This window comes from Rhinoderma darwinii, chromosome 1, assembly GCF_050947455.1.
Source record: "Rhinoderma darwinii isolate aRhiDar2 chromosome 1, aRhiDar2.hap1, whole genome shotgun sequence".
Taxonomy (NCBI): domain Eukaryota; kingdom Metazoa; phylum Chordata; class Amphibia; order Anura; family Rhinodermatidae; genus Rhinoderma; species Rhinoderma darwinii.
This window is the reverse complement of record NC_134687.1, coordinates 50,544,942-50,561,473: the sequence shown is the minus strand read 5'-3', so window position 1 is coordinate 50,561,473 and position 16,532 is coordinate 50,544,942. Positions and strand designations below refer to the sequence as shown.

Here is a 16,532-nt window from a genome sequence, read left to right as displayed (position 1 = left end):
TTCAAATGCCCTATTAGGGAATTGTAAATGAATAAAGGGGATCCCCAATTAGTAGCCTCATCTATTATCCAGAGTAGAGAGCGGTAACAAAGAATGTATCTCCTTGGGTGACCCGGCAGATCTGTGTGTTACATAGACAGACCATTTCAATAGACACATTGTAATTCTTCACTTCCCCTGTGGTGGTGCTGTAGGGAAATTAAATACTTGCTGCCAGGTTTTCCCACAGATCACAGCTGATCCTTCCATTTCCAGCAGTGGGACAATGTATGATCAGCTTATTGTCGTAATAAATGAGAGGCTCTTATTGTTCCCCAACAAAATGCTGTAGTGCAACTTCTCTGACGTTGCGCAATCCTTTTATCAAACCTCTCTCCATATGTTGGAATCAATACCTGTGTCCATGACATCACATAATAGATAATTAATAAGAATCTCTCGCCAATAAATCTTTTTCAGATCTATAAGATGCCCTTATGACATTAGACTGTAACACCACTGGACTCCCTACCCCCGCACTTGTGAATCTGACCTGTAACTCTTATGCTACTTTGAGGCGCAGGTGGTGTCTACTTTACACCACAGTGGAAGAATTCAGAAAAACACAATGCAAAGTTTTACAATGTTTGTGAACGAACACTAAGCGATATCCTCATGGGCTGCAACATGCCCAGTTGTCTCTCAACAGACCTACTGAATGACTCCACGCGTTACATGATGTGCATTTTATTTATAGCCTTTTATTTATAGGTGTTGTGTTACATGGAAAGCTGATATGTCATTTAGCAGTTAATTGTTCAGGATTCTAACATTGATATGTAATTGTATAACCTGTTAGGTGGCCGAGAACATTGGCAGGGATCACTGCATATCTACTGTGCACACGTTACTCAGGCGGAGGTGGCATCTATCCTGGCAATCAGCAAGATGACATAAGGGCCTGGCGACGATGTGACCGAGGGGGCCTCTGGGCAGAGGAAGACTATTCCCGATGCCAGTATGCTAATGATGTTACACGAGTACTCTACATGTTTAATCAGGTATTATTTTGTATGGTTAAAGAGGCATGTACAGAGTTTTGTTAAAGGGTAACTAAACTTTCAAGAAACTTCTGGCATGTCATAGTGAGATGGCAGAAGATTTGATTGGTGGGGGTCCGAGCACTGAGACCCCCACCAATCGCTAAAACAGGGCGGCAGAAGCGCTCGTGTAAACGCTGAGCCGCTTCATTTCTGTTTGGCTTTTTTCGGAAATCGGTGTAGCCGCTTTCTGGAAAAAGCCGAACAGAAACCTAGTGGCTCACACGAGCGCTTCTGACACTTTGTTTTAGCGATTGGTGGGGGTCTCATTGGATCAAAACTTCTGAAATGTCACTATATGTCAGAAGTTGTTTAATTACCCTATAAGACTGCAAATTCATAAACGGCAGAACCATACAGTAGCCTAACCCGAACTATGTCATTCAGAAAAGTGCACTAGTTATGTTGATATACAAGTGCGCAACCTCTGCACAGGTCACAAAGCATGCCCACAGCACTCTCCCTTAGAAGTAATTGGGGGAGATTTATTAAGACTTGCTCCTCTTCACTTCTCCCCTTGTGCTCCATTAGCATTCTGCAACTCATGCAAGGTCCTGACGCCGAGCAGCAACAGGGTCTTGTATGTGACGCAGCACTCAATGTTCTAGTGCGGTCACATATGTTTCTGATGCTGCCCAGCGTCGGTACATCTTATGAGCCGCGCCATACTGAGGAAGCCTGAGGAGATCCGGAGCAGTAAGATGAGTATCAATTTATTTTATTTTTTAATTGTCCAATGTGAAGGGGTAGTTCGGGCAGAGGGGTGGTGCAGGGTAAGTGGTCTCTACCTTTCTACTCCCCACAGTGGGAAATCTACGCCAGCGATTTCCGCTATAATTTCAGATTGTTTTTTTGGCATAAATTATGATACATTTGATTGGCTGATCTGGCCCCACCCCTTTTGAGCAGCCATGCCCCCCTTTAAAAAAAAACAAAAAAAAAACAGAAGATGGCACTAAATGCCAATTAGTCACAAGCGACACATTGATCGGGCCCATAATTGCATAATCAAACACTGTATTTAACCAGCAGCCCTTATCACATGTATCACACAAGGAGATTACCCAGCCTGCTTGAATATCTCCTTGTAAATAAAGAGGACCTCCGTTCTCCTGACATGTTATTTTAAGGTTAATACATGTACTAAAACAGACCATTCTGGAGCAGCTTTTCATAGAACTCTGCATTGTGCAGTTCCTCTTATTCCTCCTGGAAATGAATAAATTAATGGACAACTAGGTGTTACTATTCCACATTGTCAGCACAGAGTGTTAGAATGAGTAGACGCACCATACTGACAGGGAATGGTAACAGCCAGTTATCAATTTATTCATACATTTCCAAGAGGTATAACAGAGGAACGGGCACAACGCAGACTTCTAAGAAAAGCTTCTCCAAAGTTACCTCATAGGGAAGTATTTACTAAAACAGAGCTGACCGGTCCTATCTAAGCAAACCTTCTTCTCTCATGAAAATGTCTGACTGACCATAAGCTAGCGGGAGTCTGGGGGGCAGATTTAGATCACGTGACTATAATTAATTGCTACTTGTGCAAGAAGGAAGAATATTTTTCATTTGTCAAGCTTACCACTTCTAAAAGATTGAGCTTTGGCCTCATGCACATGACCATAGCCGCGTGCATGGTCCGTGATTACAGAATAGGCGGCCCAACGAGTGGCCTCCACGGGCCGTCCGGAATCGCGGACCTCAAGGCGCCATGTAAAATGACGTCCTATTTTTCTTGCGGTTACGGACTGTGGAAACCACGGTCGTCTGCATTGGCCCATGGGATTTAATGTGCCCTATACTATCCGCAATTGCGGATACTATGCGGACGCAAATGCACGGTCGTATTGTCTTCCCTTCCTCATTATAAGTTATTACTAGCACTGTCTTCACTAAAAAAATGTTATCAATGATTTTAATAGTAATATTATTTTTTAGATGCCCCTCAACCTCACAAATGCCGTCGCAACTGCAAATCAACTTTTAGTTTACACGTTGGAGGCTGCAAACTTCTCTGACAAGATGGATGTTATCTTCGTGGCAGAAATGATTGAAAAATTTGGGCGTTTTGCTGATAAATACAAAGAGGTAACATCATAGTGCTGCATGAAAAGCCATTCCATATATATATATATATATATACTACCGTTCAAAAGTTTGGGGTCACCCAGACAATTTTGTGCTTTCCATGAAAACTCACACTTATATTTATCAAATGAGTTGCAAAATGACTAGAAAATATAGTCAAGACATTGACAAGGTTAGAAATAACGATTATTATTTCAAATAATAATTTTCTCCTTCAAACTTTGCTTTCGTCAAAGAATGCTCCATTTGCAGTAATTACAGCATTGCAGACCTTTGGAATTCTAGCTGTTAATTTGCTGAGGTAATCGGGAGAAATTTCACCCCATGCCTCCAGAAGCCCCTCCCACAAGTTGGATTGGCTTGATGGCCACTTCTTGCGTACCATACGGTCAAGCTGCTCCCACAACAGCTCTATGGGGTTGAGATCTGGTGACTGCGCTGGCCACTCCATTACAGATAGAATACCAGCTGCCGGCTTCTTCCCAAAATAGTTCTTGCATAATTTGGAGGTGTGCTTTGGGTCATTGTCCTGTTGTAGGATGAAATTGGCTCCAATCAAGCGCTGTCCACAGGGTATGGCATGGCGTTGCAAAATGGAGTGATAGCCTTCCTTATTCAAAATCCCTTTTACCTTGTACAAATCTCCCACTTTACCAGCACCAAAGCAACCCCAGACCATCACATTACCTCCACCATGCTAGACAGATGGCGTCAGGCACTCTTCCAGCATCTTTTCAGTTGTTCTGCGTCTCACAAATGTTCTTCTGTGTGATCCAAACACCTCAAACTTCGATTCGTCTGTCCATAACACTTTTTTCCAATCTCCCTCTGTCCAATGTCTGTGTGCTTTTGCCCATGTTAATCTTTTCCTTTTATTAGCCAGTCTCAGATATGGATTTTTCTTTGCCACTCTGTCCTGAAGGCCGGCATCCCGGAGTCGCCTCTTCACTGTAGACATTGACACTGGCATTTTGCGGGTACTATTTAATAAAGCTGCCAGTTGAGGACCTGTGAGGCGTCTATTTCTCAAACTAGAGACTCTAATGTACTTGTCTTGTTGCTCAGTTCTGCAGCGGGGCCTCCCACTTCTCTTTCTACTCTGGTTAGAGCCTGTGTGTGCTGCCCTCTGAAGGGAATAGTACACACCGTTGTAGGAAATCTTCAGTTTCTTGGCAATTTCTCGCATGGAATAGCCTTCATTTCTAAGAACAAGAATAGACTGTCGAGTTTCACACGAAAGCTCTCTTTTTCTAGCCATTTTGAGAGTTTAATCGAATCCACAAATGTAATTCTCCAGATTCTCAACTAGCTCAAAGGAAGGTCAGTTTTATAGCTCCTCTAAACAGCAAAACTGTTTACAGCGGTGCTAACATAATTGCACAAGGGTTTTCAAGTGTTTTCTAATCATCCATTAAGCCTTCTAACACAGTTAGCAAACACAATGTACTATTAGAACACTGGAGTGATGGTTGCTGGAAATGGGCATCTATACACCTATGTAGATATTGCATTAAAAACCAGACGTTTGCAGCTAGAATAGTCATTTACCACATTAACAATGTATAGAGAGTGTTTCTGATTAATTTAATGTTCTCTTCATTGAAAAAAACTGCTTTTCTTTCAAATATAAGGAAATTTCTAAGTGACCCTAAAATTTTGAACGTATGTATATGTGTGTATATATATATATATATATATATATATATATATATATATATAGCGTCATAAATATGAGATATATTTATATTTACCCCTGGGTTTTTTGTATAAAAATGTAGCAGAGCGCAGTTTGTTTTGCACAACTCTACTATTTTGACTGTAAATTCAGTACGATATCTGTTCATCACATAATCTGCTGTAGACTTCTCGGGCCAGAAACTTGCTGTGACTGATGAGACTGAGCTATGTTTTATGACTGGCTAGCTTTAGATCATTTATACAGACTAGTTGTTTCCTACAGAAGTATATGCCATTGATAATTGTAAGTGGTGGTTTGTGTGAGGAATTATTTCTAGTGTCTTTACCTGTTGCAGCTCGGTGACGTGATGGTTGATATAGCGAGTAACATCATGATGGCTGATGAACGTGTCCTGCTGACGGCACAAAAAGATGCAAAGGCCTGCACACGTATAGTGCAGTGTTTACAGAGGATCGCTACTTACCGGCTCGCCAATGGGGCGCAAGTATATTCCACAGTAAGTCACATTGTAAAAATCTGTATAGGTGTCCGAAAATGTCATTGAATGAAACACTTCAAAACTGTTGAAGTTGGCATAGAATGTGTCTAAATTTGTCGCACACCATGTTCTGCCACATTTTGCTTAGTAAATCTCCCCATTGAGTTTTCATGGGCCCATTGTACATCTATAATTCTTATTTAGTAGCCGTTGACACACTGGCCACCCATCCTCCCAATTTTTGCTCCAAATTCTCCCCATAATGTAGTATATATTTGTGCAAGAATTGAGCACCAAGGATGCCAGGGTACCATGCCGTACATTAGCAGGCCGGGCGGCTACACATTAGATAACGGTGCAGCCTATTCCACCATGACAAAGATGGGACCGCATGAACCCACTGAGGTAAATCAGTCATGTTGCTGGAAACATTGCAGGACTGTATGGACATTTTTGGTCTTTAAACCACATCCAGTACACATAAGTTTACTTATTACTTAATAATATTCCTTAAAGGGGTTTTCCCGAGTTATTTAAAAAATTGGCCAAGGTAGGAGGGATGCAAAAAAATAAAACCCCATTACTCACCTCACAGATCCCGTCGTTCCGGCGCCGACGCTCTGGTCCTCTCTGCCGCTGTTTATTGACACAGCTGCAGTGATGATTTGCTTGTATACCCACGTGATCGCTGCAGCCAAGCACTGGACTCGGTGACCCTGTGCCGTATACCCCCTGAGACCAGTGATTGGCTACAGCGATCATGTGGGTATACAAGCACGTCATCGCTGCAGCTATGTCAATAAACCGCGGCGGGGAGGACCAGAGCGGTGGCGCTGGAACGACTGGAAACTGAGGTGAGTTATGGCTTTTTTTTTTTCATCCCTCTTCCATGGCCAATTTTTTAAATAACTCCGTAAACCCCTTTAATAAGTAACGGGTTACACAGTCCGCTAGAAGATAATATGCAGTGCTTGGACTTCCCATGCTGGGGATGAAGTCAAATGCTTACAAACTTTTGTTCTGTATTTTTCAGTATTCTCCAAACATTGCCCTGGAAGCTTATGTGATCAAATCCGCCCTCTTCACTGGCATGACCTGCACGGTGTTTCAGAAACTGGCGGCATCCGACCGCACGTCATTGGCGAACATTGGGAAGAGAGACCCAGATGGAAACCTGGATAAACAATTGAGCTTTAAGTGCAATGTATCCAGTACCTTCAGCGTGGTGGCGTTAAAGGTAACATTTACATAATGTCCTTCTGTTATTAGTCGCTTATGGATACAGTGTGATCGTCTTCCATGAAAACGCACATTGTAAAATATATTTTTTTTAGCTGATGCGATTACAACAGGCACAGAAAACAACACGTTCTCTATTTTTCAAATAACCTGGAGAAAATATTAACTGAAAACTCCACTGAAGGTCGATTTGGTTTTCTCCTTAGTTTTCCACCCCACCTTATGATCCTCATTCATTTTGTTCTTCCCATGCTTCCTCTCTTTGCAGGCTGCCATTCCTATATGAGAGAGCTCTGGGTTACAGAAATCCAGTCGCATAAACAAATGTTTAACTCTTGCTAGGCATACAGCTTATAGGGGGTTTTCTGGTTTTAGGTTAGGGCCTGTTCACACCTGCGTTCGAGGCTCGGTAGGGAACCTCCGTCGCAGTTACGGACAAACATACTTAAAACATTAGCACCACATGCTGCGCAATTTCCAGCAAAACCACGAACACCCCGACGGAGCCCATTAAAGTCAATGGGTACCGTCAGGCGCAGGTGGTGTCCGTCGTACAACGGAACCAGCGCTTCTGGTATTTTTGTTCTGCTCCTGTGACGGAGCAGAACAGTGGAAAGACCAACGCAGGTGTTAACCTGCCCTTAAGAATGAGCGATCACTGTATAAATGAAAAGCTGTACAACTTTCTCATATACTTTTTCAATTCCTCACCATTTTTGAGATGTTTGCTGTCAGTGAATCAGACTAATATATTTGTTTGCTCTCTCTCTCTATTACTATATATATTACTTATACTGTTTACTGGCCATATTAAAACGCTATATACCTATATAAACTTACTAATAAGGGACTAATATTTAAAAAATTGATGCTCAGGAGAATGGAGTAAAAAAGAAATGAACAGTTAAAGGGTTAAAGAGCACTTCAATCAGACTGGCACCGGGACACATTGGGGGTTTTGAAATAGTCTATTATTATTCAAGGATCCAAATCACATTTACATGACATAATTTTTCGTGTATATTTACAGTAACGTTTACGAGCCACCAATGTCGTTGTCTCGTTCCCCAGAACACTATTGTGGAGGCCTCCATCCAGCTGCCGGCTGCGCTGCTTCTACCGAAAGAGAGAGACAAGCGTGAGAGGCGAGCGGCCGATGAGTCTGCGTACAAGCTGCAGCTGATTGCATTCAGGAACGGAAAGCTTTTCCCGACCACTGGAAACGCCACACACCTCGCAGATGATGGAAAGAGACGCTCCGTGGTGACGCCCGTCATTCTTGCCAAGCTAGGTTTGTAATGAAAGATCCTACACCAATAATAAACCATCAAAGTCAATCACCTGAACATCAAAATAACAATGAAGAAATGTATCCGGAAACTTCCTCGCCTGGCCAGTACAACACACTATATAGACCCACCATAAAAGATTTAGAGCCCTTTGGAATGACCTGGATTTCTGCATTGATCAGTAATAAAATGTGGTCTGATTTGTTACCTAACCACAATTCTATACAAACACGATCTATACTAATAACAGACAAACCGTTGTACTATTCATGGTTTTTTATTGCTTTTGGGAATGGCCAAGCCGGAGTCCTGACCTGAACTGTATTGGGATGCTGCAGCATGACCTGAAGAGCGCTGCGCACGCTCGATCTCCCGGAAATATCAATGAACTGAAACAAATTTGTAGGGAGGAATTATCCAAAATTAACGTTGTACAAATCTTATTTGCAGCTACAGGAAATGTTTAGTGGAGGTGATTGCTGCTAAAGGGGGGGGTGGGGGTCTACAGGTTATTAAATTCAGGGATTCACTTACTTTTTCTCCCTGCACTTTGGATATCTACTCAATAAAAGACATGAACAGTACAAGTATTTGTGTGTTATTAGTTTAGTCAGATTGTGTTGGTCTGTGATTGTGACTTGGGCTGTGTTCACATCAGCGTTGCCCTTCCGTTGAGGGGTTCTGTCGGATACAGTCATTAGAATCCACATGGTATAAAAGTCCACATGAGAAACCAATGGAGGAACTATGTCAAATAATATCTATGCTGAACGGTTACGATGCCACTGATAGAATGTTGCACGTCATTAATCAGCAGAACAAACGATGTAAAAAAAAAAAAGTGCAAGCTTATAGGTAAACTGAAAAATCCCATCCCCCTCAAGCTAAAAAGTTAAAAAGCAGTACATAATGAAACCACAAGAAAATTTCACATAGTTCCTGAGTGGAGAAGTGGGGGACAGTAAGGATAAATGAGGTCACTGCGCCGGGGATTCCGCAACCCGAGGCATGATTTGCATCAGCGTCTTCCAATGTTTTCAACTGCGCTCTCCAAGTAACCCCTCAACAGGTCATGTATTAAGGATTTCCCAGAGAGAATGCCCGTACCAGTTAATGATGCATCGACACTTATCAGCATTGTACCAATGATTTAATATGACTTGGTGGTCTCATGCCTTAAAGGGGCTCGGTATAACTGACCGCCGTGTGATGATTTTTATTTTTTTTTAAATTTCTAGATGGTCCAAACAAGAGCCTTCCCAGCGTGCCTATTAACATAACTCTCCGTCGCATTGCTCATGGGAAGGACCCTGTGGCAGCCCAGTGGGATTTTGATCTTCTTAATGGACAAGGTGGATGGAAGTCAGAAGGCTGCAGTATCATAGCGTCCGATGAAAATATAACTACAATACAGTGCCACACACTCAGCAACTACGCCGTATTGATGGTAAGATTTACAGCCGAGCACACTGCGCCACTTGCTCCATATTCCGTCAGTATGTGAAGCCCGGTATGTTCGCAATAAATATTATACAATGGGAGACTAGCGACTGCCGAACCAAAGCCTGTATAAATCCATTCTGTGCACTCGTTCTAGTATTTCATATTAGTTACCAACCTTATATATTTCTTCCACTTGTACAATGGCGGAGGGATTGTACTGCACCCAGGACTGCTGTACTGCAGCGCTATAGCAGAACATGTGTGTTGTTTTAGTAGGACTTGTGTCTCTGCTCTTATTATTTCATTCTCTTTTCTGTAAAGGATCTGACTGGGGCGGAGATCTACACCCATCCCGTGACTCTCTTGCATCCGGTGGTGTATGTGTCCGCGGTGGTGCTGCTCCTGTGCTTGCTGGTGCAGATCATCAGTTACTTGTACTATCACAGGTATGGAGTAGGGACCCCCCTCACTATCTTCTGCTTCTTATAGTCTTATACAAGTATCTTACACTGGCTAATGCATGTATAGTAAAGAAATCTCCAAGTCCTAGAGAAATCGGCAGATGTAGAACTCGATGCAGGAATACATCTTAACAGAGTGCTATGATGTTTGCACAAGATCCTCCTTTGGGGGAAAAAACTTAACAATTCTATTTTTCTGGTTAGCAACTAATAGCAGCTTGTTGTTTTTTTGGGTTTTTTTTTATTGACAAAGATGTGCCGGCATCTTACATTTTTTTACCGACTAACATCTTTTTTTTGTTTCTTTGCTGAATATTGTATGAAGAAAAAAACGAGGCAATAATATCACATTTTTGCATATATATCAGGGCATAACATTTATAGTCCTTTCCTTATATACTCTGTATCTTGTAGCCTTAATAAGCAGGAAAAATTCAGCTAATGGGATAGAGGAGGTGCAGAAAAAGCTCCTCATGGCTGCTCCTACGAACGCGGTAATCGGCTATATATGTGCTATTTCCAGTGCTTGTATTTTGTTTTGGAAGTGAGTGGCCGCTGTGTGCCGGCAGTCATAGAATACTCATACTGTACATCACCTGTAAAGGGAGTTATTCAGCTGAAAAATGCAATTCCCTAATACATAAATGATGCTTCCTGACAGGTGAACTGTCTCTTTGACCCCCTTCCCCCTGTGGCCACTTTTGACCTTCCTGACAGAGCCTAATTTTTCAAATCTGACGTGTCCCTTTATGTGGTAAAAACTTTGTGGTTCTTTTACCTATCCAATCGATTCTGAGATTGTTTTCTTGTGACACATTGTACTTTAAGTTACTGGTAAAATTTGGTCGATGCATTCAGTATTTAATTGTGAAAAACACTCCAGTTTTAGCCAAAACGTAGCATTTTTATAAATTTAAATGCATCTGCTGGTAAGACACACCGTTATACCACACAAATGACATGTTAACTTTATTCTGCGGGTCCGTGCGATACCTAATTTATAACACTTTTTATGTTTTACAACTTTCTGCACAATAAAATTACTTTAGTAAAAATAATGTGTTTTTTCCATGTGATAACCATAACGTTTTAATTTTTTTGTCGACTGAGCTTTTTGAGGGCTTGTTTTTTGCGGGACAGGTTGTAGTTTTGATGGGTACCATTTCTGGATTCATGCGACTTTTTAATCACTTTTTCTTCACATTTTTGGAAGGCAATGTGACCAAAAAACGTCAGTGACCAAAAAACAGCAATTCTTTTTTATGGCGTTCAGTGTGCGGGATAAATGACATAACATTTTTATATTTCAGGCCGTTATGGACGCGGTAATACCAAATATGTTTGGTTTATTTAGTTCTAAGAATAAAGGAAAAAGGGTGGTTTGTTTTATTTTATTGTAACTTTTTTCTTTTTTTTTTTTCAATTTTTTTTTTTTTTTTTTAATTACCACTAGCGAACTTGAAGGTCCAATTGTATGATGTCTATTTTAATACATTGCACTACATAGGTAGTGCAATGTATTAGTACGGTCAGTTATTCACTGACAGCAAGCCGCAGTGCCGCACATCTATTATCACAGCTTTGTGTCATTATGCCCCAGTATTGAATGCTTGGCATTTATACATGTATATTTAGCCTTTTCTGCAAATCCACCTATCATTTTTTTTTCAGATATGAAGTTTCCAAATTAAATGTATATTACATTTCTAAATTGTATTTAGCTTCTATAATTTACGAAACCATAAGGCCTCATGCACACGACCGTAGCCGTGTGCTCGCCCGTGATTTTCGAGTCGGCCGGCTGCGGACTGTCAGCCGCAGGCCGCCCGCAAATCGCGGGACATGCACATGGCCGCCACCATTGTTTTCAATGAGCCCGGACCGCAGAACAGGGCCGTAATAAGACATGCCCGTTCTTTCTGCGGTCCGGGCTCCCGGGCCGTGCAAGGACCGCAAAAACCACGGTCGTGTGCATGGCCCCATAGAAAAGAATGGGGCCGCAATTCTCCCGTGGATTTTCGGGGGAATTGCGGCCTCAAAAACACGTTTGTGTGCATGGGGCCTAAAGCTCAGCAGTATGAGTAATCTAGATTATGTTCTTTAGTTTGGATAGAAGGATTGTCTGTTCTCAGTGTAACTGCTAGATATAATGTTGTTGTTTTATTTTTCAGCCTGATCCGGGTCAGCCTGAAGACCTGGCACATGTTGGTTAACCTCGGACTGCACGTCTTCCTGACCTGCGCGGTGTATGTGGGAGGCATAAACCAGACCAGAAATGCCAGTGTTTGTCAGGCTGTAAGTATGAACTTCTCCATATAACTATAAAGCTCCGGACTACTAATGAAAGACCTGCAGAAATTACAATTCTAACATTTCCAAATAGGTTGTTCTATTCTTCATCCAAAAAGGGACCTATGCTCCGACTCAGACCAGTTGTGCGGCCTTTGCGTTGCAGAGGGTGAAATCCACAGCAATTCCGCAACTGAAGGGGCATGCTGAGGGTTTGAAAATCTGCGGTATGCCCTGAATTCTGCAGAGATTTTTTTCCGCTACATGTGGATGGGGCTTTCAAAACCTCATCCGTATGTATCGTACTGTAAATTGTTGCAACAGCTGAACATATCCGAACCGTGTCTGATTTACATTGAATACTCATCGCTAAATATCTTTTAAAAATGTTCTAAGTAATCGAATGAAAAGGCCCGAATAATCTATCTAACTAATGACAAAAGCCGTCTTCGCCATCTCTGACATTTATTTTGGGAGAATACTCCTATCAAATCTCCGGATGGGGTAAAAATAGAACTATGAAATTACCGTCATCAGTAGCGGACGCTGAGCGTGAGCTCCCCGGCAACTTTGGCCAAAGAAGTGACTTCATTAGAGGTCCAGGACATATGATATCAACCTGGACCCCTACTAAAGTCACATGTATGGTGAAACATGTACATTGACTTGGGATGAGAGTAAACGGGTTAAGGCCCCACGGAGCGGAATTGACACGGCCGACAGCCACGCGGGCACCCTGTTCACCGCGGCTATCAAATTGCTAATTGATGGCCACATGTTGTTGCGGGTAAAGCAACTTTTTACCGGCAAAATCGTGCGGCCATAAAGTGTGTGTTCGTTAATGGTCAGTTATGTCAATGGCCTTACGCAAAGTCTGGTGCTACATGGTGAGAAATTTGTCACAACTAACAACGCAGGTTACTGTTGCAAGCGCCGAGGTGTGCCATAAAGGATTATTACGTTGCATTATTACATGCAGTATGATGTATGTTCATGCAACTTGACAATCGAAACTACAAATAACCTGCCCAGAAGATATTTAAATTGCTTGCGACAGTGCAACATCATGTGACCATAGTGTGAGTGCAATTTAGCATTCACTACGCCTTGAGTTCCATCCAGCTCCAAATTAGCTTTAAAAATCAATTTATGACTACGAGCAGCTTGGAGTAGCAAAAAACACACAGACACGTTACTGTATGAAAATCCTTCTACTTTATTCTTATCAGCGCGGCTATTTATATTCAGACAATAACAAAATTGCAACAACAAATGAGTCAGAAATTTTAGATAAAGTTCCACAACTCAATTGGCTCTCGGGGGGGCCGTTCCCTCATCTTCCCTATTATTGCTGCATAGTGCTTTGCACACGGCACTATGTCTTAAAGTCCCAGAGCACCTACCTTCTAATATAACTAACTTGTACAAACATAGAAGGATATGAGTATATAAGGTATACAGTAAGTATAAAACACTTTGGAAAAATATATTTCCTTTCACAGTAGCATGCCATTTTATTATTCAGCCAAAGCCAGATTATCTGCGGTCACTGGGGAGCCCCAGCCAAATACATACAAATACCCATGTGGACTTGAGTTACAAAGATTAATGTGACTATGCAAGATTATTATTGTAGTGGTCTGTGGTTGTTTTTTTCAGTGCCTTGATAATTATAATAATTATAACAGCCAAATAAGTCTTTGGCAAAATAACCTGGCAAATAGCATTATGTGAAGTGTGGAACTAAAGACTGAACTTGTTCTTCTATTTAAGAATGAGTAATTTTTTGCAATCTAAATTGTTTAATTACGTATTGCTTTGTAGTTTGGGATTCTTCTTCATTACTGTACGCTGGCCACTGTGCTATGGGTGGGAGTCACCGCACGCAACATATACAAACAAGTCACCAAAAAAGCCAAACGCTGCCAGGACCCAGATGAGCTCCCTCCTCCTCCTAGACCAATGCTGAGGTTTGTAAAAAAGAATCCATATATATATATATCTACTGCTCCTCAATGTTTATTTGTAATAATTATAACGGAGGCTATGGATGTTATAAAGATTTATCCAGTAGGTGGCGCAAAAGTCCTAATGGCACGTCGTTATTTATTTTTATCCTTTTTTAAAGCTTTAACTTTTGGACTCCATCCAAGGAAAACACTTTTGACATTGTATATAGACGTGTGAAAGTGATGAATGAAATGGTCATGTTTGCTTAAAGGAAGTTTCAATGAAGTCAGATAAGTCAGCAATTCAACAGAAGTAGGAAACCATTAAGGAAACGGTTGTTTACATTGAGTTTTTCCTCGTGTTGGCTTGTGTTTAGTTAATATTTTTGTTGGACTCTTATCGGCTTCCTTTATTTTTGATTGTTTTTTATCTTAGATTCTATCTTATTGGAGGTGGCATTCCTATCATTGTATGTGGAATAACTGCAGCAGCAAACATTAAAAACTACGGAAGCCAGCCGACTGCCCCATAGTAAGTGTCTAACACTCCGTCCTACTAAGAAAAGCACAATTTTATAGCCTCATTAAAATAGTTCTAACACTTACTTTCTATTTCTAGTTGCTGGATGGCGTGGGAACCCAGCCTTGGGGCCTTCTACGGTCCTGCCAGTTTCATCGTATTTATAAACTGCATGTACTTCCTTAGTATATTCATTCAGCTGAAACGTCATCCCGACAGAGTATTTGAATTGAAGGAGCAAACTGAGGAACAGCAGCGATTGGCAGCCAGCGAAAACGGGGAAGCAAACCAGCAGGATTCACTTTCTGTGTCTTTGGTCTCTACATCTGCATTGGAGAATGAGCAGACGTTCCAAGCCCAGCTTCTCGGCGCCAGCCTTACATTGTTCCTATATGTTTCCCTTTGGATATTTGGTGCTTTATCCGTTTCTTTGTATTATCCGATGGACCTTGTTTTCAGCTGCTTTTTTGGGGTGACGTGTTTAAGCCTTGGTGCCTTTTTGGTCGTACACCACTGCATGAACAGGGAAGATGTAAGACGGGCTTTAATCGGTACATTCTGCCCGGGAAGGAGTACATATTCAGTGCAAGTTAATGTCCCACCTTCCAACTCTTCCGCTGCCAATGGTGATGCCCCGAAGTGTACAAACAGCAGCGCTGAGTCTTCATGTACCAATAAAAGCACATCCAGTGTCAAAAACTCGTCGCAGGGGTGCAAGCTCACCAATTTACAAGCAGCCGCCGCACAATGTAACACGAACCCCTTACCAATCAACACCGCACCCCAACTGGACAATAGCTTGACCGAACATTCCTTGGATAATGATATAAAGATGCACGTTGCTCCAGTGGAGGTGCAATATCGCCCAAATGGTCACCCGTCCAGACATCACAAAAACAGGAGTAAACACCGATCTAGTAGGCTCACCGTTCTTAGGGAATATGCATATGATGTTCCCACCAGCGTCGACGGCAGTGTCCAAAATGCAGTACCGAAAAGTCGTCAGAGCTACTCAGAAGGTCACTCTCGTAGCCGGAGGGCTTATTTGGCCTACAGAGAGCGCCATTTTAACCAGTGCCACCAAGACAGTAGCGATGCTGGCAGCACTCTTCCTAAATATAGTAGAAATGTCGAAAAGCCTCCGTCCGCAAACCACAAAAAAGACATTGTGAAGGAGCCCATTGCTGTGGAACTTGAAAGTCAGCAGAAGTCATATGGTCTAAATTTGGCTGTCCAAAATGAACCCATTAAAAATGAAGTGACTGAAGAGCCACCTATAAACACAGACAGCAATGGGAATGTTAGGACTGGTCTATGGAAACATGAAACTACTGTGTAGTCTCTCCATTCTGGTTTAACTTTTGAAGTTCACATGAAAGGGACAATTCTATTGCTTCAAAGGCTTTTCCAATATGATTGTTTACAGACACGTTAACCTATACATTATGGGAGAATACTAACTATGAAGGAGGAAATCTGTTCTAACTTCATGTGACTTTGTATTTCAAAAAGACAGTGTTTTTGATCACGCGTGATTTTTGATATTTTTTTAAATATTTTTTTTAAGAAAAGCAAAAGGAAAAAAAAACAACTTTTTTTATGTATTTTTTTGACATATACCGGATTCATTGTTTCTTATCGGATTTGTATTTAAACATGTAATAAACAGTGATTGTCACTGTCACATTTATATATTTTTTTCAACTATTTTCTCTCCAAACTTCTTAAAGCAGCTCTTCTTACATAGAGGAAAATTCCAATAATCCGTTACCAATGGGACTAGATGGGTGCTGAATTAGAAAGTAGATAAAGTACTCAAGGTTTTACACAGGACGTTTATCGGGCTGACGAGGGTTAATAGAACGCTCGTTGACGATTATTGCCCTTTGTAAAAAGGGCAGCGATCAGCAGATGAACAAACGCTCAATCATCTGCTGGTCGTATAGTTTAAAAAAAGTAAAAGATTATTGTTGGCAGCACATCTCCCTAAAC

General features: G+C 41.6%; 1 protein-coding gene across 1 annotated transcript in view; it reads left to right on the top strand.

Annotated features, from left to right (window-relative positions):
• ADGRA3 (adhesion G protein-coupled receptor A3) overlaps positions 1–16,203 on the top strand; it is a 70,689-nt gene extending 54,486 nt beyond the window's left edge. The window contains exons 9-19 of the mRNA XM_075858661.1: positions 839–1,040; positions 3,024–3,173; positions 5,207–5,368; positions 6,384–6,587; positions 7,661–7,880; positions 9,117–9,325; positions 9,643–9,767; positions 11,954–12,077; positions 13,896–14,041; positions 14,457–14,552; positions 14,640–16,203. Of these exons, the coding sequence (XP_075714776.1) occupies positions 839–1,040; positions 3,024–3,173; positions 5,207–5,368; positions 6,384–6,587; positions 7,661–7,880; positions 9,117–9,325; positions 9,643–9,767; positions 11,954–12,077; positions 13,896–14,041; positions 14,457–14,552; positions 14,640–15,879 (2,878 nt within the window). The 3' untranslated portion in view covers positions 15,880–16,203. The remainder of the gene's footprint in view (positions 1–838; positions 1,041–3,023; positions 3,174–5,206; positions 5,369–6,383; positions 6,588–7,660; positions 7,881–9,116; positions 9,326–9,642; positions 9,768–11,953; positions 12,078–13,895; positions 14,042–14,456; positions 14,553–14,639) is intronic.
• The last annotated feature ends 329 nt before the right edge of the window (positions 16,204–16,532 follow it).